At 50.3% G+C, this 26,227-nt stretch overlaps 1 protein-coding gene across 4 annotated transcripts in view; it reads left to right on the top strand.

Annotated features, from left to right (window-relative positions):
* SGSM1 (small G protein signaling modulator 1) overlaps nt 1–11,180 on the top strand; it is a 48,953-nt gene extending 37,773 nt beyond the window's left edge. For 3 of the 4 annotated variants that reach the window (XM_049805981.1, XM_049805979.1, XM_049805983.1), the window contains 7 exons: nt 519–1,103; nt 1,307–1,431; nt 2,782–2,864; nt 3,241–3,350; nt 3,643–3,739; nt 4,160–4,327; nt 4,851–11,180. In XM_049805981.1, coding sequence (XP_049661938.1) covers nt 519–1,103; nt 1,307–1,431; nt 2,782–2,864; nt 3,241–3,350; nt 3,643–3,739; nt 4,160–4,327; nt 4,851–4,939 — 1,257 coding nt within the window. In that variant the 3' untranslated portion in view covers nt 4,940–11,180. Of the gene's footprint in view, nt 1–518; nt 1,104–1,306; nt 1,432–1,608; nt 1,901–2,781; nt 2,865–3,240; nt 3,351–3,642; nt 3,740–4,159; nt 4,328–4,850 lie in introns of those variants that run through there. The other variant, XM_049805982.1, reaches the window with a different exon arrangement.
* Nucleotides 11,181–26,227: the final 15,047 nt, after the last annotated feature.

Genomic DNA, 26,227 nt, shown 5'->3' with positions numbered 1-26,227 from the left:
TTAGTAACCATGTGTTTAACCAACCTGTTTAAATGACATTCTGCCCAATATATTATGCTAAGTAAAGTGTAGTCCTTTGGAGCAGGGACTGTGGGCTCCGAGCTGCGCAAATAACTGAGCACTGACCTGCCAAATCCAGGCAGGGGAAACTAAAGGCTGAGGACTGTGCCCAGAAATTCCTCCAAGAGTCTAGTTAAAATGGGACAGAGAGCTAGATGCTCAGGCTGAAGTCGTCTCTGGCTATAAAGATGTGGTGCCACAGCCAGGCAGAGCACTAGTAAGTTAAAATGCCCTCAAGTCCTCTGAGCTTTCTTCCACTGGTTGCTTGTATAAGCCCTGCACATATAGACCAGTTCTTTCTCCCTCCCCTCTGTTGGGAACATGGGCATTATGTCCCTAAGAGCTGCAGTTAAACCGCTGAATGCAGCTCTTGGGGACATAATGTCCGTGTTCCCAACAGTTTGCTGAATTCAGGGGGTTTGCTTGCTCTCACATGGTGCTCTGCTCGTGCTTTGCAGGTGTTTGAATCTGTTGATGAAGTGGAACAGACTGAAGCAGATGTTCAGCTGGAAGATGGCAAACAAAGCAAGATCCCCAATGGGATGGTTCCCAATGGCATGTGTTCCCCTGATTCTGGCCACCCCTCTTCCCAGAACTTCTCCATCGCCTCGGGATTCTCAGAGCGCAGCTTCAGCAATGAGGACAGTGCCCTGGAAACCAACAAATCCTCAGCTAGCTCTCAGGGAAAGGTTGGTGGGTCTGACATGCCAGGTCCACAGGACCTGGATGGTGCCCAGCAGGAGGAGAAGCTGCAGGGCCAAGACAGCCTGGAAGGTGAATTTCCCACTGGTGGAAGCGTGGACTTTGTTCCCGTGGGTGAGAGCTCGGCAAGGGTCCTGCGTGATCGTGACGTTGTGGCCCTGACTGTGGTAGAGAGCTGGGCAGACAGCGAAGCTGAAAAGCAAAGCTTGGTGGAGAGTGAAGATAATCTCTCCGAGGAGCCAGAGATGGAGAGTTTGTACCCGCAGCTGGATTCTCTGGCTGTAGCTGATCTGGCCAACAGTGAAGCGTCTGCTGTCTCCTCGACCGGTGTCACCTACTCTGTAAGTATGGACTTGTTCACTGAATGGGTTTCTTCCTGGGTGCCTCACTATTTACCTGCATTTGCCCCGTGCTAATCATGCAGTTGGGTGTACAGGGGCTCTCCACCTTTCACCCAAACTCTGACCTGTCACTCCATTGCCCTTGCAACTTTCTTTTTTGTTTCTATTTAAAAACAAATGGGCTTTGCTTTTGTTTTGGGCAGCCAGAGCTACTGGACATGTACACAGTGAACCTGCACCGCATTGAGAAGGACGTGCAGCGGTGCGATCGCAACTACTGGTACTTCACCCCTGCCAACCTGGAGAAACTCCGCAACATCATGTGCAGGTGGGAGCTGCGGGGGTCAGGGTGGGGGCCTGCCAGCCCTCCGTGTGATGGGAGCAGGCTCCTGACGCTGGTGGCTGGTTTTCCTGAATTCACCTTGAGGCTGCAGCCTCAAACTTTGTTCTGGTTACTGAGTTTTGCCTCCTTGATTTCCTCCCCCAAATCCCCTCATCATCCCAGAACTGGGGCCACAGGTCCAAGGACCTCACGGTTACCAGACCGAGGAGTCCAGCCGTCCTGCCTTGTGCTGCTCTGCCCCGTGACTGCCGTGTGTCTGGGTTGTTGGCCAACGCAGAGGGCTCCCTGGGGCTGCCCAGGCATGCTGCCCCGTGGTCTGAACTCAGCGCAGCCCACCTGCTCTCTGGAATATGTCTGGAAAATGTTTTAATGAGGATCAGCCTGCAGAGCTGTAGTGCTAATGAGGAAGTGCCTGAAGCGACCGAGTGGTTAATGCCTACCCAAGAACCCAGGAGACAGCAATACCTGGGTGCGTTTCTGATTTTCTTTGCTTAGTCCCTGTGACTAAGAGGTTGCTGTGTGACATTCATGGGCTCAGATGAGCTCCAGCTCAGCAGCTGTGGCTGCTTCAGGGCAGCGAAGGCTAAAATATTATTACTCATCTTGCAAATATGAAGAGAAGGTGCTATTTCATTAAAGCTGTCACTTTATCGAACAGCCAGAGTTGGAGATCTCTGCTGAGATGAGACCTACAATACGGCAGATTTTGGAAAACTAGTGGGCAGGATGGAAAAGATTATTCCCTTGTGCCAGCAGTGGATCCGAGTCCTCTCTGAACACATTTTGACTCGCTACCAAATATGGGAAGATATCTCTGCAGGGCTGGTTGCTTCCTGGGAGACTGGGTCCAGTGAGGCGAAGCAGGCAGTATCATGCAGAGAGCGCCAAGAGGATGAATTGAGGGGGAAGGGTGAGAATGAGAGATAAATTGACAAACTCATATCAGTCTCTGCCCTTTGACCAACCACCTTCCCCTTGCTGTGCAAAAGCAAAAATTATTTCACTTTTCCTTGCACTGATTTCCATGCAATGGCCATGGCATAGCCCTGGATCAACATTGCAGGGTGTTGATCCAGGGCTGTGCCGTGCATGGCTTACCTGCAAGTCATGGCGGGAACTTAATCATTTACAGGCAGGCTGCAGAGGAATGGAGCACAGGTGTAACAGAACAAACAGGTCTGATTTGCCCTGCCTGCTGCTGAGCATTGGTGGCAGCATGTAGGAAATGCCAGCATCCCAGGAACAGAGGCAGGCAGGCCAAGCGAGGTGGCAGGCTGTGGCACTCGTGTGGCATGGGAAAGACTCACGGGCCACCTTTCTTTCTCTCTCACACAGCTACATCTGGCAGCACATTGAGATTGGCTATGTGCAGGGGATGTGTGACCTGCTAGCCCCTCTCCTGGTCATCCTGGATGATGGTGAGTGGGTGCTCTCCTGCGCTGTCCCCACACTTTTGTGGGAGTGTATGGGGGGATCTGCTGGGCTGGTGGTAGCCCTTTGAAGTGGGAGGGTCCCGTGTTCAGAGATGTGGAGCAGCTGGTGGCAGGATCGCATTTGTACTTGATGGTCTCTGACTCCTGGGAGCTCAACCTGGGGTCAGCATGTACTTTTTGCAGCATGAGCTGTCTTTCCGAGGCCAGTCCCTGCTGTGTGTCCCTGACACCATGTGCGGAGCAGGGAGGGATATTCCTGCTGTGGGTGGATGGTGGGGTGTGGTGATGCGGGTGCAGATGCGGGTGCAGATGCAGCAGTGTCTGTGCAACCAAGCAGTGGCTGTCTCTATTCCCTGCACAGAGGCTCTGGCTTTCAGCTGTTTCACCGAGCTTATGAAGAGGATGAATCAGAACTTCCCCCACGGAGGAGCCATGGACACCCACTTTGCCAACATGAGATCTCTGATCCAGGTGGGGGAGTCCTGGCACAGGTTCGGCAGCCTCTCAAACCGGAAGGGTAAAGCCGTTCTTGGGATGGGTGTCTCAGAGGGGCTGAGAGGAGCTTTCAGTGGTGGGAAGTAGGAGGGAGAGCAGGGGGCCGTAAAGACAGCCTGGGATTAACGTGTGCCAGGATTGCAAAGGAGGGAGAAGCTGGGAGGAAGATGGTGTGGTAGGAGAGCAGTGAGAATGGAGGAAGGCAGACAGAGGAATGGCTGGTGCCTCTGGTGTGTGCTGCTGAGTTTCCTTTTGCTTTTCTTGGCAGATTCTGGACTCTGAGCTCTTCGAGCTGATGCACCAGAATGGTGATTACACTCATTTCTACTTCTGCTACCGATGGTTTCTCCTGGACTTCAAGAGAGGTGTGTGCTGGGAGGGAGGCAGCTGAGACCAGAAAATGGGGAGCGAAGGCAAGGTCTGCCAAGCTTCCATGCTTCTCGACACACTCTGCAACTTCAGTTGTTTGAACTTAACTTTTTACCATGTGTTCCTGTTTTGATTTTCCCTGGTAGATTTGTGGCTGACTTCTCTGTCTCGATACAGAACCTGTTGTTCCAGAGCTGCTGGTGAGCCTCCACCGGATTTGTGTCCTGAAGCCTCTGCCACCTGCTGCAGGCCAGAATATTTGTCTCTACTTACTTATTGCTTCCAATTGGAACAGGTTCTTGTGAGAAGAAACCACCCAGCTTGTCTTCCCAGTGCTGCTGTGAACTCTGTGAGTCAGGATGATTGTAAACCTGTGGCTGGTGTAGTAACTGCTGGGCTTTTTCTTCTGTTAACAGAGCTGGTGTATGATGACGTGTTTGCCGTCTGGGAGACCATCTGGGCAGCTGCGCGTGTTTCCTCTGCACACTATGTGCTCTTCATAGCCCTGGCTTTGGTGGAAATGTACCGGGACATAATCTTGGAGAACAACATGGATTTTACAGACATCATCAAGTTTTTCAACGGTACAGCTTGTGTTCTCTTGGGCTGAATTTGTGGCAGCTGCTCAGATGTAGGCAGCTCATGTCTGTCTGACTAGAGGGAGTCATATCTGGGCTATACTGGTAAATGTTTAAAATAAACAGAGCAGTGTATGGTTGTGTGATGCTGATACTTGGAACGCGATGGTAATGAGACCCCTTGCCCCTGAACAGTCAGGCTCTGAGGGGTTCTGGTGTGGTGCCTGGGGGAAGCCACCCTGCCACCCTGGCAACAGCCCACCTTGCTGTGCTTGAAGGGAGCTGTGAGTGTAGGTTGTGCTTCCTGCTGGCTGTAATCATCCCAAGATGAGTTGGTTAATGATGGCTCTTCAGAGTAAGGTGTCTCTGTGATGGATAGTACTTGGGAACTTGGGCAGGAGTTTGCAGCTTCAGCTCCTGCCTGGAGCTCGGCTGAGAAGCACAGAGCTGTGAGGCTGGGGTTTCTCCTCGAGATGCCAAGCTGCTTGGGTCTAGCCTGTTTGTTGGGTTCCTTCTGTCTATGTTCCAGAAATGGCTGAGCGGCACAACACCAAGCAGATCCTGAAGCTGGCTCGGGACCTTGTCTATAAAGTCCAGACTCTGATCGAGAACAAATGAAGGACACGGGGAAGACGAGGCATCCAGACAAAGAGTCGGGACTCCCCTTCAATGCTTCCTCCCCTTCTCCTTTTTCTCGAAGTGCCACACCTGTGAAAATAAGGTAGTTGGACACATGCTGCTATCTAAACTGGAAGTACCCTTAGCTCTCCAAGTGCTGTGTTCAGTGTTAGGTCCAGGGGCCCCGGCTCAGATCTTCGCAGCCTTCTTCAGTGACTTAACCAAAGATCTGTACAATTGCATTTTATTGCTAAGGACTTGCTTTGGAAGCAGGACTCAGGCAGTCGCTTCCTCGCCTTGCTGCAGCAGAAGGTCAGCGAGTGTGGTTACCACCACAACTGCCGAGGCAGTTGCCAGCATCCCAGGTCAGAACTCGGAGTCTGGGAGGGCAGAGCTGCCAGCCCTCCTCGGGGCTGACTCAGGCTCAACAGCCTTTGTTGCAAGGAAATAAAGCTGCTTCCTTGGACAGCTGTTACCCTGTGGCACGGGGAAGCCAGCCAGCCCTGCAAGCCTGGGCAATACAGGGATGCTGCTAGTACTCAGTTTCTTACTAACATTACGAGGTTCTGCCAGTAACAGAGAGGGACTTTGATCACAGAAATTCCTCTTCTTTTGATCTTGTCCCTTGATGCATAGCATCCCCTTTAGTATTTTTTTAGGGCTCTGTTCTCTCCCTGGGATTTTGACATTGTTTGTTACTACAATATCTGAGCACACGAGAGTTTCAGCTCTGGATGGATTTTCAGAAGAGCTCCAAATTCAGCATTGGGTTTTTCTTTCAAAATCCAGCTTCTGTAAAGCTCTCTGAACACTGGAAAATCTGGTCCTAACCTCCTCTGGGAACTCTAGACTTGATGTTTTCTTACCTGCCTTACTCTAGCTGCTTGTGTTAGGAGTCTGGTCTCCCTGTCGTTCCTCTGTAACCCTGTTAGGGGAGAGCTCCTTGGAAGGCAAGTCAGAGCTCCTGACTTCGGTGACTGTCCTGACTTTCCCTCTGAAGGTGCCTTCCTCTATTAATTAAAAGACCAGCTGCTCAAAGCTAGACAGTGCAAACAATCCCCTTGGTGCCTGCAGGTTTTCTGTGTGCTTCTGGGGCTGGCTGCAAAGCCCCCTAAGTCCACTGAAAGTCTCCAGTTAGGTCTTGGTGGGCTTCTTTCACATGCCTGTGAAGAGGAAAATAACCCAAGGTCCCTGAGTGGTCTGCTTTTGGAAGATGCACTTCTGTGGCCACTTTTCCTGCAGTGGCTCTCCAGCGTTGCAGCCCCTGGAGCACACTGCATGAAGTGCCTCTCCAGCACTACCAGCGTGAGAGCTGAGCTGCTGTGTCATGCTAAGGCTGTGCTACGGAGGGTTTGGATTCATTTTTCAACTCAGGTAAAAACAATAAAGGAAAAGGAGAGGTATAGGTTATTGGTAGGTCTAGTTCAGCCAGGGAGGGCTTTGTCATGGCCACAGAAGGCTGCCTTGAATGTGTGCTTTCAGCAGCCAGGAAGACGCTGCCTTGTAGCTCTCTATAAGGGTACTTTCTCTCAAGTTTTGCTGCAAAAATTTGTGTTCCCCCTCCATGCAATGTGTGATGTATGTGTGCTCTCCTCCTCCCCTCTGCAAGATAAGGCCCTGCTCTTCTCTTGCTGTTGGAGTGCTGCTCACCAGAAGGGAAAAGGGGCCCTTCCCTTCTTCTGTGGAACATCTGTCTATGCTGACTGTGTTTTGTATTTACTTGTGGCATGTGTCAGATGTTGCTTGCAGAAAAAAAGGCAGATGTAAATCAGCAGAAGAGAAGACTGCTGCTTCGGAAAAGTTCTGCAGAGCGTGGTGAAGCGGTTTGCAGTTTCTGAGCAAATCAGCTAGTCTTTCTGCAGTAGTGGGACATGGAGGTTGCAGGTAGAAAAACAAGGGAACAGTAGTGCATCCTGAACCCTTTGGGGAAGAGGACTGCAGCAGGGGGTGAGAGCAATGGGAAGCCTTTCATTTCTCATAATCCCAACAAGCAAATGTGTACCACTAATCTAGGAAATTCTTTGAATTTCTGCATTAAATCTCCAAAGAGTGCTTGGTCTATAGTAGCAGAGGAAACAAAGGCATTTGAGCTTCAAATCTGCCGGTTCCTGCATGAATCTTTCATCGTTCCCCAAAGCAGAGCGAAAAGCTTGTGCCCTCCCTACCAGGCTGTTCCTGTTCCCTCTAGGTCCTAGGACAGGTAATAGTCTGTCTGCATCACATTCTCCAAAGGGAAAGTGCTCTCTCCTCCCCTTTCTGAAGGACAAGAACCAACAGGTCAACTTAAATACAGTCTTATCAAGCAATGTTGCTGACACTTTATCTTTCAAGCTTCTGTTTTTCTTTCATTGGTTTTTAAGCAAAAACAGCCAAGAAATTCTGCACAATATTTGCTGTCTGTATTAACTGAGAGTGTCTTTGGGCCGCTCAATAGCAGTGTTTTTTGAATAACTTCTGGGGGCAAAAGGTATTTATTTATTGATTGTACATTACTGTGTGTCCTTGTATACTGAAGTATGTGAGTGTGCATTGTTATGCAAATGGAGATATATCTTTTCAATGTTCTTTACAATATCTTGTAAATGTTTACCAGAAAATTGTGTCTATATATAATATATATATACAGTATAGAGAGAATATATGTGAATTAAGTGAGTTATTTTTTGAGAGGTGGGGAGAAGAAATCTTTTGCTTCTAAGAACTGTGTGGTTTCTATAGCACCTATTCCATGATGTGCCAATCTGTCGCTGTCCCTGTACTGTGAGAATTGTTCTGGTATGGCAACAGGAAGCTCAGAGCAGAACCACCATCATGACCTCAGCTTGGCTTGATTTTAGTTCAGCCTTTACAACTGGAAAAGAAGAAAAAAAGGAGAAAAAACCCATAATAATAAAAAAAGCTTTATTCCAGCTATGGCGCTGAGTAGAGTCCACAGGAGCAGACCCTTGCTCGAGCTGTGCAGGGTTTTGTGCTTGCCCTGGGATTGGCTTGGGTAAGAACAGTTGCAGAGTTGAGGCTTGGTATGGGTTGCAAAGAAATGGGATAGTCCAAAGAATATGGTGTGTCATTTAAATTAGGACTAAAGTCATTCTCCTTTGCAGCTGGTCGTACCATTTTGTTAGGAAGGGAGTAGCACATGACCCATACAGAGTACCTGTGGAGCTCATCCGCTCTCCTAACTAGCGCTCATCCAGACTAGCTCTGCTGCAGGCAGTGCCCCCCAATTCGTACAAAAGCCAGCGAAGACCATCTGCTCCCGAATACTCCTGTGAGACCTCGAGTCTGAATGTGGAGGTCCAGCTTTGTGTTCCCATGCAGATCTGAGACAGGACACGTGAACAGTTTCCAGGCCCTTCGCTGGTGGACGGCGCTGTTCCCCGGCTGCCCATCCTGCCAGACCCTCGCCATGCTGCCAGCACAGGAGCAGGCAGGACAGCAGCTGTGGGAGGTCAGAAATAGGCTGTGTGCGATAGTCCCTGTGCTCTGCCCTTCCACAGCCCCTGTCCACATGTGGTCCCAGCTCAGTTTTGAGCATCTCATTAGAAGCTGCAATGAGTAGCAGCCGTGCTCCCTCCGGGGAAGCTGCTGTATGACCGGCAGGTTTATGTGCTTGTGGAGACCCAGAGTGAAACACCAGCAGGAGTCTGGGGCTCAAGATCTATTCAATGGTTAAAAGCTACTAAAATTTAAGCAAAGGTTTTTGTTGTGCTGCTGTTCATAGGCCGCCTCCTGCCTCAGCCTCTCCTGCCTGGTTCTGCCCCCTTTGCTAGATTGCCCTGAGATAAAAGCATTATTCTGAGTTTCCAACAGCGTGAATCCTTGTGGCCCTGTGAGATGGCACAGATCTCTCCCAGCTGTGCAGCCAGAGGATCGCCTGTTTACCGTGGAGGGAGAAGCCTGTCGCAGGGGAACGCTTGCCCATATACAGTAATCTTGTCTGGCTCCTTGGGGGAGAGGAATGTCTCATCCCAGCAGCTCTGTGCAGCTGAAATCCACCCTGTGCAATGGCATTACAAGCCAGGGACTATCTTTAGCCTGCTGCTGTTCGCTCTGTGGGATCAGGGGCTCGAGCTGCTGTGCCTTCTGACTTGAAACTGCTGCATCCTTCCTCTGGGTGCAGTGAGGTTTGCATCCCCCCAGCCAGTGTTCCCTGCTCCCAGGTTGCTCCAGAGCTGAGCCTGAGTGAAGGACGGACTCCACGGGTTGAGCTGTTCAACTCGTGTTGCACCCGCACTGAGCATCCGCAGAGGTGTGGGGTTTTTGCTTTATCTTTTGTTAAAGCTGCTCAGCTTGCAGATAATCTCGGTATGTTTAAATACAGTGAATGTTTGTGTCCTGGCCCCGTGTTCCCCCAAGGGAGTTACTAATGGATTCTCTTTCTGCATTTGAGCTTTCTGATTTTTTTCTTTGCTGATGCAACCTACCAAATAACTCTTGGTACCTATCCCTTTTAGTGTTACTCATGTAAACATTTTAGAAGTTGTCTTTGTTCCTAAATGTATGATTTTTATAGGAGGTTTTTTTCGTACTGTGTTGAGTCCCTGAATTGCTTTGCTATTAACATTTTTCATGAAGACTGAGAGGGTTTTTTGCATGGGAGCTTCTTGTTGCCACCCTGTTCTGTGCTCATCCAGCCTCTTACATTTTGAACATCCCTTAAACTATCCAAATATACCTTTTATTGTAACTAGAACCTGCAGTAGAAATGCAGGTATCCGCAATCATCGTCACTGACAAGTAAAAAAAACAGATCAAGAGAAGTGACTAATTCGTGATATGGTAGCTTGGAATCGCACTTCTGCTGGGAACCCATCCATGGGCAAGCTGAGCCCATCCCTAAATCCCACCTTGGAGACACAGGCCTTCTGGCAGGCTGGTGGCAAAGAACAATTTATGGGATGAGATTCTTATTCTTTCTTCTTTATTTATTTGTTTACTTATTTTAGACTGGCTGGCTAGTTTTCCTCCTTTCCCCATTCATTTTGAGTAGCTGGCTAATTCTCTGCACTGGGAGCCACTGTGGCAAACAGCCCTCAAAATAGGTATAGGACCAGTTTCAGGATTCTCTTCGCATAAGTTTGCTTTTAAAAATACTTGTACTATCTTGAATTGCTGCTCTCTACTGTGTCATTGCTGTTCAGCTAGTGGTAGCCTCTGAGCCCGTTCATCAGTGGGGCCAAAATGATTGTCATTTCCTCAAAACATCTGTCAAATATTTTTCACTCAGTTTGGGAATTTTCACAAGTACCAAACAGTTCTGGGCACGTTTTCAGCATTTTACTCTCTCATGAGCACAAATTGATAGTGAAAGAGCACAAATTACAGATGAAGTGACAATTTTTTAGCAATATGGAAGGGTTGTAACTTTCACCAGAACCAGTTTTCAGAAATTATTACAAAAGTCTTCAGATACCCTGAAGTAGATAAAATGCCACTTACTATTGCCTACTATTTCAGGCGCTCTGACGGTCTTCAGTCAAGGTCATTATCCTTGTTGCCTGCCCTGAAGTAAACATGTATTGCTGATTAAGGCACCTGAAGTCTTTGTGGTCCCCAGTCACACCACGTTTATGTTTTATAGTGGCAGCGTGGGCCAAAGTTAAGGCTGTTGTCGTGCCATAGCTGTGTGTTTCTACAGCTTAGAGTGTTTGGATTTCTTCTAAACTTTGTCGGAATCCTGAATTTCCCAGAGAATGTATGTTGTTGGAATAGCCATAGAAGTCTTTTAATATGTGTCTAATTATAGATCAGTGACAAGCATATTCAACCTTAAATTCCCATTTTGTAGTTTAGTAACTTCCTTTTTTAAATTGATTTTGCACACGGAGACTGAGCATGGAGCCCAGAGACGGAGCTGCAGGTGACAGCCTCTGGTCCATGGCTGGGCACGATGGCTCCTTGAGCTGCTGGCTCATGGAGGGTCCATGGCCCTATCAGCTCCGGCGCCAGTCCAGCACACAGAGCCATGTCTGGAGCAGGCGGGTTGTGTCCCAGCCTCTGCCCCACCAGACAGGTCTGCTGCTGTCCTCCGCAGAGACTCTCAGGTCTTCTGGACATGTCACCACTTTCCTCTGCCCAGCAAGAGCAGCCATCTCCCGTGCCCTTGGTGGGGGTGAGAGCTTCTGAGGAGCTCAGCATGCGGCAGGGGATGGACATTAATTGCTGCTTGAAGTGGGAGATGGTTAGGAGGATGGCCACTTTTCATAAACTTTTTTGTAAGGGGTTAAAAGCACCTTTTTTTTTTTTTTTTTTTTTAAATCGATGCTAAATTTTAAACTATGCACAAGATCTCAAAAAGTACATGGAAGTTGTAAGAATCGGTGTTGCTTCACTGATAGGGAGGTAAAGTATTGAAAATCCCAATACTGGACACTGAGATACTAAAAATTTCATTTTCATGACTACATAAGAAGATCTACTTAAATTCTCAGAAATTCTGTCTCTTCTTGGAGAGTAATTCCCAGGAGCCAGGGAAGGAAAAAGCTGTTTTTCACAAACAGAATTAATGAAAACCTTTGTTGAAAAATCCAACTCACATGTAACCTTAGACCCATGATTGTCACTTCCCTATCCCTAGTGCTAAGGTATGTTCTGGAGAGCTTGGCAGGGTGAGTGGGTGATGCTGGGCTGTCACCCTGCTGCAGCTATCATGGAGACAACAGGTACCATCCCAAACTCTGTGGGACACGGGATTACCTCTCAACAGCAGGGATATGAATGTATCTGATGTACTGGCATTAGACTTTTATGTTGCCCTACACCGAATTGCTGCTTTTCTATGTTGGATGCCATTTTGGTCTCTGGGAGTTGCTCTATCCGAGCTTAATGAGCACTATAGCTTTTAATAGATTTGTAGAAGTGCTGCTAATGTTCTTAGATTATTTGAATTCCACACTGTGGTATAATATCTGTTTTATATTATTTTATCCATGCTTTTGTTTTTTATGTAAACTGTTCCTTATTGTTGTTCAGAAAGAAAAATTAAAGCTCTATTCTCTATGGTTAATGTATTTTCAAATCAATAAAATCCTGGTTGTTCTTTATGGCTGCAGAGTCCCTGGTAAGACAGCAAACGTGGACTACCCCAAAAAGGCAGCACTGACGCAGCTTCAGAAATGCTGCTTCCGAGAGCACTGGGGGTTATCTGTGCTGCGCCCAAAAATGCTTTCGTCTCTGGGGGAGCAGTGGGATGCTCATGTGCTTTTACCCTTGTTTTGAGGACAGACTTCTGCTTCTCTCCTCAGAATACCCACTCCTTGTTGCTAGAAAAACTGCTACTCATTTTTAATGAGCACTCAAAGCCACAGCAAAACAACTGGGCTGGTATCAACTTTGGTCTGGAAAAAGCTGCTCTCATTGCTGAGCGCATGTCGGTAAATGCTCACTGGTGCCATTAATGAAACAGTAATTCCAATGAAGTTAATCTGCACCAAGCTATTTTTGTGCTCTCTAAGCTGCTGACAAGGAATTTTTCCAAGTAAGAATCAGTGCGTGGCCTGAGATCTTCTAGAGCAGAATCTTTCGGTTGCCCTTCTCCCGCTTCCAGCACTTCTATAGTGGGGAACGCACTTCTATTTTCTGAAAGTTGCGGATAGCTCTGTGCAGCGCTGTGACTCCTGGTCAGTTTATTTTGTGCTCCGTAGCAGCTTCTCTTATTTCCTCGCAGCGCTGGCAAGGGGGAGGCCTGAGATCTAATGGTGCCTCTTGGGTACAAGTGAATCGGGGAGGAGATCGTCCCGGGGCGGGCAGAGGCGTGCTGGTTTCATCCCCGCTGGGTGCTGTGGAACTGCGGTGTGCGCAGCCCTGCAGGCAGCAGCTGCAGCTGGGGTACGGGCAGCTCGGCTGGAGACCTGCCTGTATTTTGGCAGAGGTCCCTCAGCACCCGGAGTCCGGGGGGAGAGAGGCGACAAGGGTCCTGGGCTGCAGGCTGGCTTGTGCAGGGGAGTCCAGGCATGGTCGTAGGGAGCGGGATGGGGAATGGCTGAGGAGAGCGTTTGAGAAGCTTGGCTGCCTGCTGCGGTTTGGCAGAGCTCTGGGTCTCTCTGGCCGTGTGGGTGACACCAGGCTCCCCACGGTGCTGAGGGTTGTGTGTGCCTTGCCCAAGCGTCTCCTTTCCAAAATAACTCCAAAGAGAATGCTACGGCTGCCGGGAGCTGCCTGTCAGCAGGGCCAGATGCTCCTCAGTATCCCGTTAGTCCCAGCCTCTGGCAGGGCAGATGGTCTGGGGCAGAGCTGCTGCTCCTTCAGCCCCAGGGGAATGGCCGGAGGCTCCTGGTTCTGCCTTCAGCCCCCCAGTCATGCTGGCGTGACCAGCTGCACCGTGGTCATCCGTGCTCCCATCCCAGCACACAGGGCTGCAGTCTGCTCCACTTGCTCGCCAGCCGAGTCACCTGTCTGGGGCCAGGGCGAAGTTTTACCAAGATGCTGAGAATCACCGCGCCTGGGATGGGGGAGCTGAAACGAGCTGGGCCCGAGGGGGAGGCAGGAGTGCCGTGCTAATGAATTGGAGGAGTTGGAGAAGTGCTGGGGAAGGCCCCCACCATGGTGCTGGGCCAGCACATGTTCTGCCACAGCCCAGCCCTGCTCCGCGGCTGGGGACCCTGGGCATGGAGCGAGCGGCAGTGTGGCCGGCCGGAGGGTGGGCAGGGGTTGCAGTGGGCAGGGGAACTGGGGGTTGTAACCGGGCTGGGGAGATGCAACCCAGTGCTGGGAACCTGCAGCCCTCTGCATCCTACTGTCCTGAGCTTGCTGGGGGTGGCTCTTCCCCACGACTGCCCTTTCTCAAACTTAGACGCCGCAGCAGCTCTGCAAGTGTCAAGTCCTGTTCTCGGAGCCGGTCCTTCGCTCCGCAGGAGGTGGAGAACAGCTTAGCTCTGCAGAGCCGAGGGCTGGGTCCGAGGATCCCGGAGGGATGGAGGCAGCCAGGTGAGAAGCACGGACCCCAGGATTCCCAGCAGCCAGCGCGATGATGTTAGAACTGTGTTTTTGAGGAGATTTGTATTTTCCCATCACTCCCAGCTTCTAGAGCCCTCCTTTGCTCTTGCCAAGTCCCTCCTCTCCCAGGGACACCTCTGTCACCTCTTCTCCCTTTTGCACTTCTCCCCTCTTGCCCTGTCGCAGTGCTTGTTTTGATCTGCGCTGTGGTCCTCGCTCTCCCCGATCGCATCTCTCGGCCTCCTCGGTCCAGCCAGTGCGTGGCTTTGCTGCCTGACCCTGTCCCTCCCCGGGCAGATGCTGTGTGTCACCACCACCCTTCCTATTGCTGTATCCCCCCTGGTAGTGTGGAGAATTTAAGCTGATGACTGTTAAGGTGAAATAGAGCACTGAAAGACGAGGAAAAAGGCTGTCAATCACCAGGGAATGGCCGGGCTGGATCCTGGGCTGCTGGGCGAAGGGAGTGAATGGCACCAACGTACAGCTGATGGAAAGATGGCAGAGGGCCCCGGCGCAAGGGCAGGTCGTGGCCATGGGGCAGCCCATAGCTGGAACGTGATGGTGATTTTTTATATCTGCTTGTGATCCTCTGCTAACACAGACCAGGTGTGTGGAAGGCAAGGGAGTGCTCTCTGTAATAGTGCGTAAAATGACCTTGGACTTGATCTCATTAGCTTGCCTTGATATTTCTTGCATCTATCTCTAGACCTTTAAACTGGTAGCAATATGACAGGCTGCGGTGCCTTTCTCGCTGCAGGTAAGTAAGTGGGTAACAGGAGTGACAAGTTTTTCATTAAAAAATGCAAGGAGGATGAGAGGAGAGCGGGAGGACAAGCCGCTCATGGGTCCCTGCCTGGGCTCAGGGCCGGCATTTGTCATCCCTGCAGACTCCAGAAGGTCTTTCGGTGTTCGCAGAGGCTTCCAGTGCTCCCCGGGGAGGGTGTTGCACATGGGAGCGGGGAAGAAGTGAACCCTGATCTCGGGAGTGCTTGGTGCCATCAGCAACCTTTTAATGATGTTGTGCTTGTCGGTTCCTGCGCTCACACTGGGAAGGCAGAACAGATTTGCATCAGCCTGAATGTCATGTTTTAAACAGCAGCAACCAAGTTTAAATGCATTTCTAAAAATGGGATAGGAGTGAAAGCAAGATCGGATGCTAGCTGCAGATTCCTGCCTCTACATACTTAGAAGAGGCTTAATTAAATAAAACCTGGTATTTAATTAATCCTTAATATGTTTGCTTCTTGGGGCATGTTTGCTCTAATGGCACAGCACCGGTTTTTAGTGCAGGCTAATTGACTGCCAGGGAGCTCACAGTTAAAAACTTCAAAAGGGGGATGAAGGCACTCCCCAAATACGCATAGTTTGCAAAATGTCAGGGTGGGATTCAACCAGCCCTTGCAAATGTGTTAATTACCTGATATTAATTGGCAATCTAATCACTACAGGCCTGGTCCCCAACGTGCAAAAGCAGAAATGCTCTGCATTCATGGTGTGGAAAGAATGGCAAAAATCCTGCTCTTTAGATGGAGAAAAGTAAATGATCCTGGAAGTGAATTTCATTAATTTTTAACTTGGGATACTTTCTCACAAAAGCAGATATCCTGAGGTTGTGCTTTGAAAAGCACTTACGTTGGTACAGCCACTGAAATTTCCATCAGAATTGCCACCCCCATGCAGCGGAGGAGACAACAGCCTGCAAAGCGGCTCCTGAACGGGTAGCCACTTTCTAGCCATTGCAGGAAGAGGACCTGTTCCCGATGTCGTGCACCAGGCTGCAAACAAGAGCACAGGAGATGCTTCATCATCAGCTGGTGTCGGAGGGTGGTAGCCGCTCTGAGGGCAGGAGGAATGGTGGCAGCCCCGGTATTTTCTGTGGTCCATTTTGATCCTCTGCTGCATGAGCCTGAGCCCTTAGGTTGCCTGTGCAAATGCAGCAACTGCAGCTGACAAACCAGTTTTACGTGGCACATGCCCAGAGCAGCCCAAGGTGGTGGCTGTGTCTGATGGGGGGTGAGGGGCAGCCGAGGGGCTGCGTTGGTAAGTCTGGCAGCGCGGCTGCCAGCGCTTGTCCTAACACACCCTCCCTGCAACGTTGCGGCACATGGCAGCTGCGCAGCACCTCAGCCGTGGCTGCAGCGGCCAGGAGGGATCGGGTGTATTTATAGCACGTTGTTAACATGCATGAATGAACATGTTAAATCTCAGCACAAAGTACTTCTAGTCTAGACACCTACTTCTGCTAAGGTCTGCTCTGTCCTGTTAACACCTCTAGATACGTCTGACTTGTTAAGGTGTTCTAACACGTATTTCAGAGATGCCTGTTTTCTAAGGAAAATAAAGCCAGTATACAAAGGCTTACCCACAACTGAGTGTAACAATACCTGGGCAAATCCTCTGGAGAGCCCCATTTTGCACCAGTACAGCATGGTTTGCCCAGGCACCACTAACTTACCCTGATGCCAGGGTAAGTTGCACTAGCACAAACTGTGCTTGGGTCCCTACCCTGCCCAGCAGTGCCGAGAGCCAGAGGTCTGTGCAATGGGGATGGGCTTTGCCAGCCAGGGATTTGGAGTCTCCTTTTGCTAGATTTGTGTGCGGTGGCTGTGATGGAGCAACTCGTATTATGGTATTTCAATGGGCTGTGGATGTGGACTTTCTACAAGGACATGTAGTGACAGGACAAGGGGTAATGGCTTTAAATTGAAAGAGCGTAGATTTAGCTTAGCTGTAAGGAAGTTCTTCACTGGAACAGGTTGCCCAGAGAGGCTGTGGATGCTCCATCCCTGGAAGTGTTCAAGGCCAGGTTGGATAGAGCTTTGAGCAACCTGGTCTAGTGGAAGGTGTCCCTGCCCATGGCTGGGGGGTCGGAACTAGATGATCTTTAAGGTCCCTGCCAACCCGAACCATTCTATGATCTACCTCACAGCCATGAAAAACAAGCTCAGATACAGGATACAAAAGAGCAGGGATGTGTTAAGCTGTTTGTTCAGCATAGGGAGGTAGAGTGCTTTTTCCTTGAGCATTTCTCAGAAAGTGAAAGCATTTCTGCAAGACTTTTAGCAGCTGCATTAGAATGACATGTAAGCGTTCACGATATTTATCAGAAAGCTCTCAACTATGATAATGCACAAATTGAGATCATCTATGCTGGTTTAGACAGAAGTAAGCGTATTTTCCGAGTAGCTTTCAGGAGTTCAGGGAGGCTGTTTGGGAGCAAGATGCTGTCGTCACTGTGAGGGGGCTCAGGGTTCGGCACATGGTCTCTGCTTTAGTGACTGAGCTGGCCTTTGGGTGGACAAGCTTATTGGAGCTTTTATTAGTTCAGCAAATGGAACAAAGATACTCGCCTTTATCACTTTGACTAACAATGTGTTGTTGTTGGCTGAGTTACAGGAGCGAGAGCTGAAATCTGAGTCACTCTTCTGCTTGGGAAAACAAAAACAGACTCCCAGGAAATCTGCTTTCCTTTGTTCTCCCCACAAGTCCCCCCAGGTCTGACCATGTGCCGTTTGCTGATAGCACAGGGCGGGCCTCTGACCGGGATGGGTGCTGTGTCCTCGCCCAAATCGGTGGAGGCAAAACCCGCCAGAGATTATATAATCAGCAAAAATTCCACACCCACTGATTTTTCACTCTGATGCAATCAAACCTCCACTACAGTGCAATCTAACAACTCCTTCCTACTGAAGAGCATTATACATACAAATTTGATGCTCAATTATCCTTGTTTTTTTGACAAGGATTTCTGGCTACAGCTGCTTTCAGCAGCCTAGGTTTGACGACCTCTGCCTTGATGAATTTCTCCTTTCTGGAGGAAGAAGTATTTTGTGGATACTGAAAGTATAATGCTGAGGCACCGTGCACCCACCGGAGGGGTGATGTCCTTTCCAGGCCTGCAGCCAGGGCTGCTCAGCACCCCGGCAGAGCTCAACCTTCGCAAGGGCACGGATGACAAAGTGATCCGACTGACATTGGACTGTGTGTTTTACAGACTCTTTTCTTTAAATCGGGACTCTCTCCTGCGTTCCTTCTCCCAGCCCTGCTCCCGTTTAAATCAGGGTCAAACTTGGGGGCAGCAGAGGAAGCAATGGGGGGACCCGTGGCGTGTGGGATTTTTATCAGGAAGGCTGTGCCAGGGCTGTGCCCTCTGCTGTGGTCTGAGCCGGGCACTTGGTGCTCTCTGTGTAGCTCTGCACTGATTTTCATGGTGAATGAACATGAAGAGGTGGGAAAGGAGCTTTTAAGGACCCCTGCCGTGGTGGTGATGGGGAGTAGGAGGATTTTCTGCTTTCCTTTTTGCAGATTATCTGTAGTCAGCAGTGGAGCACCTTCCTGCACTACTTAATGCCTGAGATGTGCAGGGAGCTCCTGGCCGGTTCCTCCTGGTGCCTTATCCTTCACCGATATTTTTGGCTTTCATGGGAGCACTTACTTCATGGAGAGCTGCAAGACAGGACACTGAAGTGCTTCACTGCTTAGGGCCAGGGCATTTCAAACCCACGTGGGCCTGGGAAGAGCAGATGCTTGTTCCCCAGATCCAGATGAAGTGTTTTTGCATACATCTCCACCTCTTCATAACAAGAGCAACTTGCTCAGCGGGAAGAGATGGATATTGTTAATGGCTGGAACAAAGGAGGGAATCTTGCCATTGCACCCGGTGAAGTCAGGCAGAGCCTGGCTGCCCTTACGGCAGAGGTGACGCAGGAGCAGACTTTTGTCCCCGCGGAGGCGGCAGGCCAGCTGCTGTTATGAAGCAGCAATGGTCTTAGCCTGGGATCTCCCCACTGGCTTCTGCGGCCTGACCTCAGGTTTGCAGGAGTGTAACACAGGGGTTTGGCAGTAGCTCCATGTGGCATATGCAATTAACCCATTTCTCCACTATAGGGCACTGACAGACTATACGAGAGGAACCAGATCACTGGAGCAGCCCCGCTGGTGCACACATTTGCTGTTATTCATTATTGCTGTTATTGTTTTATGCAATTCTTAGTTTAATTCTGAAAAGGTCCCACCCTGGAAGTTAATTGTATGGTAGAGAGCAGAAACAGTGGCATTACCCATCTGAAAAGCGGAGCTGCTGGTAAACTGGTGCATCAGCCTGGCAGAGCCTTCTGTTGGTTTGATAGCATGGAATGTTTGTGTTTAAAAAATGGAAACTTCTCATAGATAAGGGGCCTGTCAATTTTTTCTGAGTATAAGCATTCCTTCACTGTATATTGCTTGCATATGATCGCACTGACGGTTCTGGTGAAATCATAAACCAAAGGGTCAAAGCTCAAATGTCTGTGTGAGATGGGTCTGGCAGTGTCTGTTTGCTATTGCCATCCACACCGCAGGGTGGAATTACAGCTCTAATTTATATACATGGGGTGATAGAACAGGACTGTGCATTTAACTCTGCCCCTAGATTGCAGTTAACTCTAGTCCAACAGTTGCTGATAAACGCAGTGGGAGAAAGGTTCACACGGTCTCAGGTGGGGAGAGAGCACAGGGGAAGAAACCCTTCCTGGAGCCAGGGCTGTGCCGCGCGTTGTCCTGCGCTTGCCCAAGGGAGCCACAGTGGTGGGGTGGTGGTGTGTGACAGTGGGGTGGCAGCTCTCCTGCCTGGTGCCAGAGCTGGGGTGCAAGGACTGAGCATGGCGGCCGGTGGGGTACCCGGCTCCCCGCAGCAGTACTGCAGGTCCCACGGTTCCCCGCTCTGTGCTGGACCCGTGCTACAGACATGCTCTTTCCCACACGGCTGGGATGTCCCCAGGGCAACAGGGGCTGAGTGAGGGTGAGGATACGGCCCCTCCAGCTTTGCACTGGAGGCTCGTCGAGACCAGGCCTGCTCTGTGCCACTGAATCTACCCTGCAGCTCTGCAATCCCGCAGGTGCAGCTGCTGCTTCTGGCCTGCCAGGGCTTGAAGCATAGAGAGTTTTTGTGGCTACTTTGAAGCTCCCAGGTCTCATCTCCCCAGGCATTTGCAAAGGCACACGCTGAGGTTCCTCCTCAGACAGTGGGAAACGAGGCAGCAGCTTCTTGGGAACGCGTCTGCTCTTCCTGAAGTTGTCCATTGGAATGCAGCCTCCCAGAGGCCATGTAGCCTGCAGAGCCTGGCTTGGCCAGTTCTCTCATCTCTGGCTGTGTCGCTGCATATAAGTGTTTTTGTGGAGGGTGCTGCCATTAGAGTGGCTCCTGAATAACTGATCAGAAGATTTCATTGTTTCACATTACTTGCTGAAAGCCCCATGTGCAAGAGAGCAGGGGTTCCCAAGCCATGGATGGAACAAGAACCACTTCAAAGAGGTGTAAGAAGCAGTAACACCCTCTTTGCAGAGACACTGATCCGAGCCACGGATCACACACTCTTCCGTATGGGCACGTACCATTCACCAGCAACAGCCTGAGCTGCAGGGTGGGTGCTGGCACAGAGGTGACTCCTGCCAGGGAGGGGTGCTGGGGGGGATAGGTGGATGAGTGGATGGGTTATGTCTCGGTTTCTGGAAAAGAGAAAGGCAAATGAGTCATGGATTTGGGATCCCTTTGTGTTTGCGTGTGTGGTGAAGATAAAAGGATTGCTAAGGTGGGGAAAACACATATATTATCCTGATTTGGGAGCAAGGGGGGTCTGTGGGAAAGGGATCTTAATTTAAATGGGATGTGGGCGTATACAACAAGGGTGGAGACAGAGGAGGTGAGGCACGCTCGTTTATTCCTGCAGCTGTTGCAGAGCTGGATGCTTTTGCTGCTGAAACCCCATCCACGCACCTGCTAAGAAGGAGCGACTGTGCACCTGTATAGCTAAGGCATGCCAAGAAGCATCAGTCACCTCCCTTGTGCAGTTCGGGAACGGGTCACAAAGAGATCAATCAGCTTGATTTGCTCAGGACCCCCAATGTCTGCAAAAGAGGCGAGATTTGAACTGGCTCCCTCGAGGGCTGGTTAATGGTGGATTAGCAAGTTCCCCACTGATGGCAGGGACGTGGGACCTGCATGCTGCCTGACCTCTCAAGGTCCTGCTAAGAGCTGGGCTGAGGATGTGGAGCTGCCTTCTCCCTTGTGCCACAGCATTAGCGCTCCTGGCCAGCCGCTGCAAGCCGGGCCCTCCTTTCTCTGCTGGCCGCAATGTGGGCACTGCCTGCTGGCCATGAGTCACGAGCCTCCGCACCGGCCCTGCCTCAGAAGCTGACTTTGGACTCCTCCGTCACAGAAAACCACACCTTTCGTAAAGACAAAAAGCAGCATTTGGAGCACGTGAATTACTACAACCGTGGCACGGCCTTAGAGATGGCGGAGGGGCCGCCGAGGTGCCCATACGCACGTTCAGTGACTCAGGCGTCATTCCTCACGGGGGGGGGGGGGGGGGGGGGGGGGGAGGCGTGTGTCAGGCTGAGGAGAAATGCTCCCTACCTGAGGAGAACCGCTCCACAGTCTGAGGAGAAATGCTCCCCTTCTGAGGAGATGCGCTCCCTGGACTGGGCTCCTATGCCTTCCAGGCTGCCACTTGAGCATGCTGCAAAGGCTGCGGCCGCTGCTCTGGCAGGGGTAGCGGGGAGGCTCTCACAGGGCCTGTGAGGTCCCTCACAGGGTCGCCGTGAACCACGGTTCATGCCTGAACCACAGTGGCAGAAAGCTCACCCGAAAGGGCCACCCCTGCCCGGGGACCCTCTCACCGAGGGCCTGCCCGCGGAGGGTGAAAGGCCCGGGGGGCCAGCTGCGGAAGGCTGGGTGAAGGGAGAGGGGGCTGCGCTGTCCTTAGGGGAGGAGGAAGGGCAGCAGCAGAGCGCTGCGACGTGCCGAGGGGCGACTGCCCGCATCCGGGCCCTCTCCCTCGGGGGCCGGAGCAGGGAGGGGGGGGAAGGATTGGCGCCGCGGGCCAGGGCCAGGGCCGGGACGCGAACCCGCGTCCTCCACCCCTCCAGCGCCGCGCCCGGGGCCACGGGGGAGCAGGTGGAGGGGGAGGAGCCACCCGTGAAGGGCCGCCGGGCTGCGCGCGCGAGGCCCCGCCCACCCCGGCGGAGCCGCGCGGTCGCCATGGCAACAGAGGCGCTTCCCGCGGGGCCGGGCCGGGCTGCGCGCGCGCCGCGGCCGGCGGCTCCTGGCGCCGGGGCGAAGGGCCGGGCCCGCCCCGCGGCGCGACGGAGCCGGCGGCGACCGCAGCCCGGGACGCGGCGGGACCGGGGCGGGGCACCCCTGCGCGACCCTCCCTACCTCTCCCTCCCGCGGCCTTTCCGTTGCCCCTGGCAGCCCCTCGCCCCCGGGGATCGCGGGGGGAGCGGCCCCCGCTCCGCCCCGTCCCGCTCCGCCCCCGGGTGGGGGTGTCCGGCCGTACCCGGCCGCCGTTTACCTCAGCTGGGCAGGCCGCTGGGTTCCGTCGCAACGGAGAAGTTGCTAACTAAGTTTCAGCACGGCCGAACCAGCTCCCGTCCCGCCTCGGCTCCCCTGAGGGACGAGCCGGTACCTAGTCAGGGTAAGTGCGGGTGGTGGGCCCCCGGTGAGGGGCGCGGAACCGCGCTGGTGGCGGCGGGACAAAGGCGGCCCAGCCCGGTGAGGCACCGGGCGGGTCCGGTTCACTCACCCTGAGGGGAGCACCGCCTCGGGCTTCCCCCCCCCCCCCCCCCCCGCGCTCCCCCCGGCCGGCTCTGAGGGCTTTGCCCTCAGAGCCGGCCGGGGGGAAGGCGGGGGGGGGGAGCCCGAGGCGGCTCTGCCGTGCTGCTCCGGGGTCCCCGGCACCGGGGAGGGAGGGTACGGATACCCGGGGATCCTAGGGACAAACTCGCCCAGGGCTCGGTGTCCGTGGGGGTCCGGCACGGTGGTGTCGGGATCGCCTCGCTGCTTGTTTTTCACTGCGTCAGAGCCAAGGGCGAGGGGAGAAGTTGGGTCCTCGTGTGTGTGTGTGCTCCGAGTTAGAAACGGGGGGGGGAAAAAAAAAAAAAAGCCCTTCGCGCTTTTAATTTAGTGTCTGTGTGCGGTTATAGGTAGTTTTTCCTGGTGATTTGGATGGCTCGTGGGTATAATGTTCTGCTGGCGAGCACTGCAGATTAGAGCCTTATTTTGTAATCCAAGATGATTTTTGTAAGCACTGCAATTATCTGTTCCCCTCTGGATTAGTGATGATAATGTGCTTGGCATTCTTACATGTACAAATAAAGATGCTCCCCCCCCCCGAAGAGTTTACAGCCATGCCGACTAGTGCTTGGGTTAACAGCAGTCTGAAGAAGGGACACGGGCGTTTCAGAAGTGTGGTATGTGAGTTTTTTATGCCTTCGACTTTAGAAAGTGTATCTGCTCACTAGAGTTAGTTTTAAGTGCCAGTTTAAGGTCATCATGCTGGATCTTTTTAATTGCGGATGCACATACCTTTGCTTGTTGGCATAACAGCCAGTGCATGTGTAGATGTTTTTATTTTGGAAGCATGTCTGACGTTTGGGTGGGCAGTTTTGTATTGCTTTCTTGTGTTATGCAACTGATTTGTCCATTTTCTTCCTAACTCCAAATGTAGGCAATTTAGGTGTGGATGGAGGGATGTGGAGTTCTGCTTATGGGTGGAAATAGCTGATCCAAAAGATCACATGGAGGTCAGTTCCCATTTCCCTGAATTTGCATGGAGTTCTGTGCTTAGATCTGGGGGGGAGCAAAATCGGGATTCTGAAGAGGTGAAGCTAATCTGCGAAACCCCTTTATTTCCGGTGTGCTGTTGCATCGAGTCGTCTAAAAAGCTTTGCCTTCTTGAGTCTGTTTGCGGCATTGCTACTGTTCTTGACTTTTTCTGGTCTGAAGGTAGGAGATTAATCTTGTGGATTCAGGTAGTGACTTGACTTCTATTTCTGTGGCATAATCCATGTGATTTTGATTTGTGTGTAAGGAATGGGATTAAGGGAAACCACACTTGACAGATGGCTGAGCTCTTCTATACTATTATGAGATATCGTAACCTTTTATTATACCTACAGAGTTGATTCTTCAGAGTTTAGTAATATAATTCTATTCAAGATAAAGTATTGCGTGATAAAATACTGGTACTGCATTAAAGGAATTGCAGCATATAGCAATTGATATTTTGTCAAAACTGGTGCTTTATTCCATTGTGGTAATTGCAGGCAATTTTCATGGTAGGCTGAAGAGGTAAACTATGTTTCCAGGGTAACTGTGAAGTTGTTTAGCTCCTTCAGAGGTACTTTTTGCCAGAATTGAAGGTTGTTGGTATTTTCTTTTTCCTTGTCTCCCTCGCATAAATTAGAAGACTTTGCATCTTTTCAACGACCGCATGAAAAAATTATTTTTCTTTGTTTTCCTGTGCCATTTTTAGGGTGTGGTAGGGAAACAGACAATGTATGGCAGAAATGCTAATAAAGTTGCCTGGCAGCTTAATCAGGTAAAAAGTTTTTCCAAAATTTTTTTCAAGAATTTATAAACTTTTTTTCTTTTTTTTTTTTTTTGGGGGGTGTGTGTGTGTGTGTGTAGGATTTTCTTCACTGTATGCTATGCCTTTTTACGTAAAAGTTGTCAAGGATATTTATTAGCAAGTAAATCTATAAAGCCTTTCTACTTTAGAATAATTAGAGAGGTAGAAATCCTATTTAAATAGAAGACATAGCCTGTAATTCACTTTTGATAGGTGTATAGTTTGTTGAAAATACACTGATAAACTTTAGTCTGTTCTCTTTCAGATGATGCTCTGAACTAATTCTAAGCTAAATGTTTCTTTTCCAATAAATATAAGACAGAACGAAGTGACTCTAGAGTGTCACAGTATGGAAATTCCCTAAAAGATGTAAAAATCAAGGACTGTTTTCTAATTCAAATACTGGTGTTTGTCATTTTTTACTATCTCATTTTATGTATGGTAGCAAACGAGGTGAATGTCACCAATCCAAGGTTTGTGCTTGTGCTGCAGTTCTAGACGCTGCCTATCTTATGGCTAGAGGAGAAAGGGCAGAGAATCCACCTATCCTCACCTGGGCTCTTAACTGACTAGATACCAATGTATTAGGAAAATTTTAATGTCTGATGATTCAACAATTTATTACCTCTCATGATTGCCTTACAAAGAGCTATGTGTAGTGATGATTGTGTTGTTTGGTGGTTGTTTTGTTTTTTTTTTTTTTTAATACAGTTTCCAAACATCTGTAGCACTGTCATCTTGGATGCTAATTGAGCCTCTTGTGTGACTGCAGGCTCCTCTGACAGTAGTAATATGCTTCCTGGATACCTCATTTCTCCCAAAGGGAAAAAAAAAAAACCAAACCAGTTATGACTTGGAAATAGATTTTATTGAAAGAAAGAATTTGAGACTCTAAGACCTATGTTTGAAAAGTTTGCTAGCCCTTACTGCTCCATAGACTGGAGGTAAAATTTGGACCACGTGTGAAAGGAGGAAGGTCTGATCAGCAGGTCCCAGGTGGGAGGTGGATGGAGAGCTCGGGTATTCCACCTCCTGGGATTCTTTGCATGGCTCTGTGATTTTTGCTTGGGTGTTGTCCTGGACTCTGCTCCATTCAGTGCTTCTGTTTCTCTGGCTACTAGATAATTTTGAAACCAGTCCTGTCACCTCCCTTCTCTTTCACACGTGCTTGGTTACTGTAAAGTAAAAAATGAGCTTGCTTTCCTTGGTGAAGAATGTGTCGCTGCATTTGCTGCCTAGTCCTTTCCTCGGGATTAGTCTTTGTTTGATCTTTGGTCATGGAGCTTTCTCTCTTCTGTTAGGTTTTACAAGTATCCTCAGAATCAAGATGATAGAACTCCTGGTGATTTTTCTCCTGCCCTTGAGCTTTTAAATAGTGGTGAGAAAACTTCCTGTAGTCTGGAAAATTTCAGTATAGCGGTGCTTGTGGGGAATACTCTGCAGATCAGGGGCACAGGACTGGGGATCATACTTCAGAGGATTACTCTAAGCATGTCAGTTAGGGATATGGTACAGTTGTGGCTGCAGAAAACTCTCTCACACCTTTGGCTGCTCATGTGTTCAAAAATTATACTGTTTTCTTACTGGGGAGTCTCATATATCAAGAATTTTCTCTAAGACTTGGTATGTTTTCTCGAATTGATATTCCACAGGAATTGATAACTTGGCACTGCTCACTAGCCAGGGGAAGTTTCCTTTGGCAAATGAGTTTGTCATGCTGAGTAGGGTGCTGTGTAGTAATTTAAAAATTCGACTAGTAAAAGGGGGGTGTGTGTGCATGCATGTCTAAATGCAAGTTTTGAATGTTCTGCATCCAGTTACATGTCATGTCATTGTTCTTATTTTCAAGCTATTTCTTCTTGCAGGATGTTTTTCTGCATGAGGATACAAATAATGCTAGTTGGAAGTCTTTCTTTCACAGATTGGTGAATTTACATGATAATGTTTGTTGTAGGGAGGTATT

The sequence above is a fragment of the Accipiter gentilis genome, chromosome 7, assembly GCF_929443795.1.
Source record: "Accipiter gentilis chromosome 7, bAccGen1.1, whole genome shotgun sequence".
Lineage (NCBI taxonomy): Eukaryota > Metazoa > Chordata > Aves > Accipitriformes > Accipitridae > Astur > Astur gentilis.
Note: the sequence above shows the minus strand (reverse complement) of the source record. Positions and strands in the feature narration are given on the sequence as shown.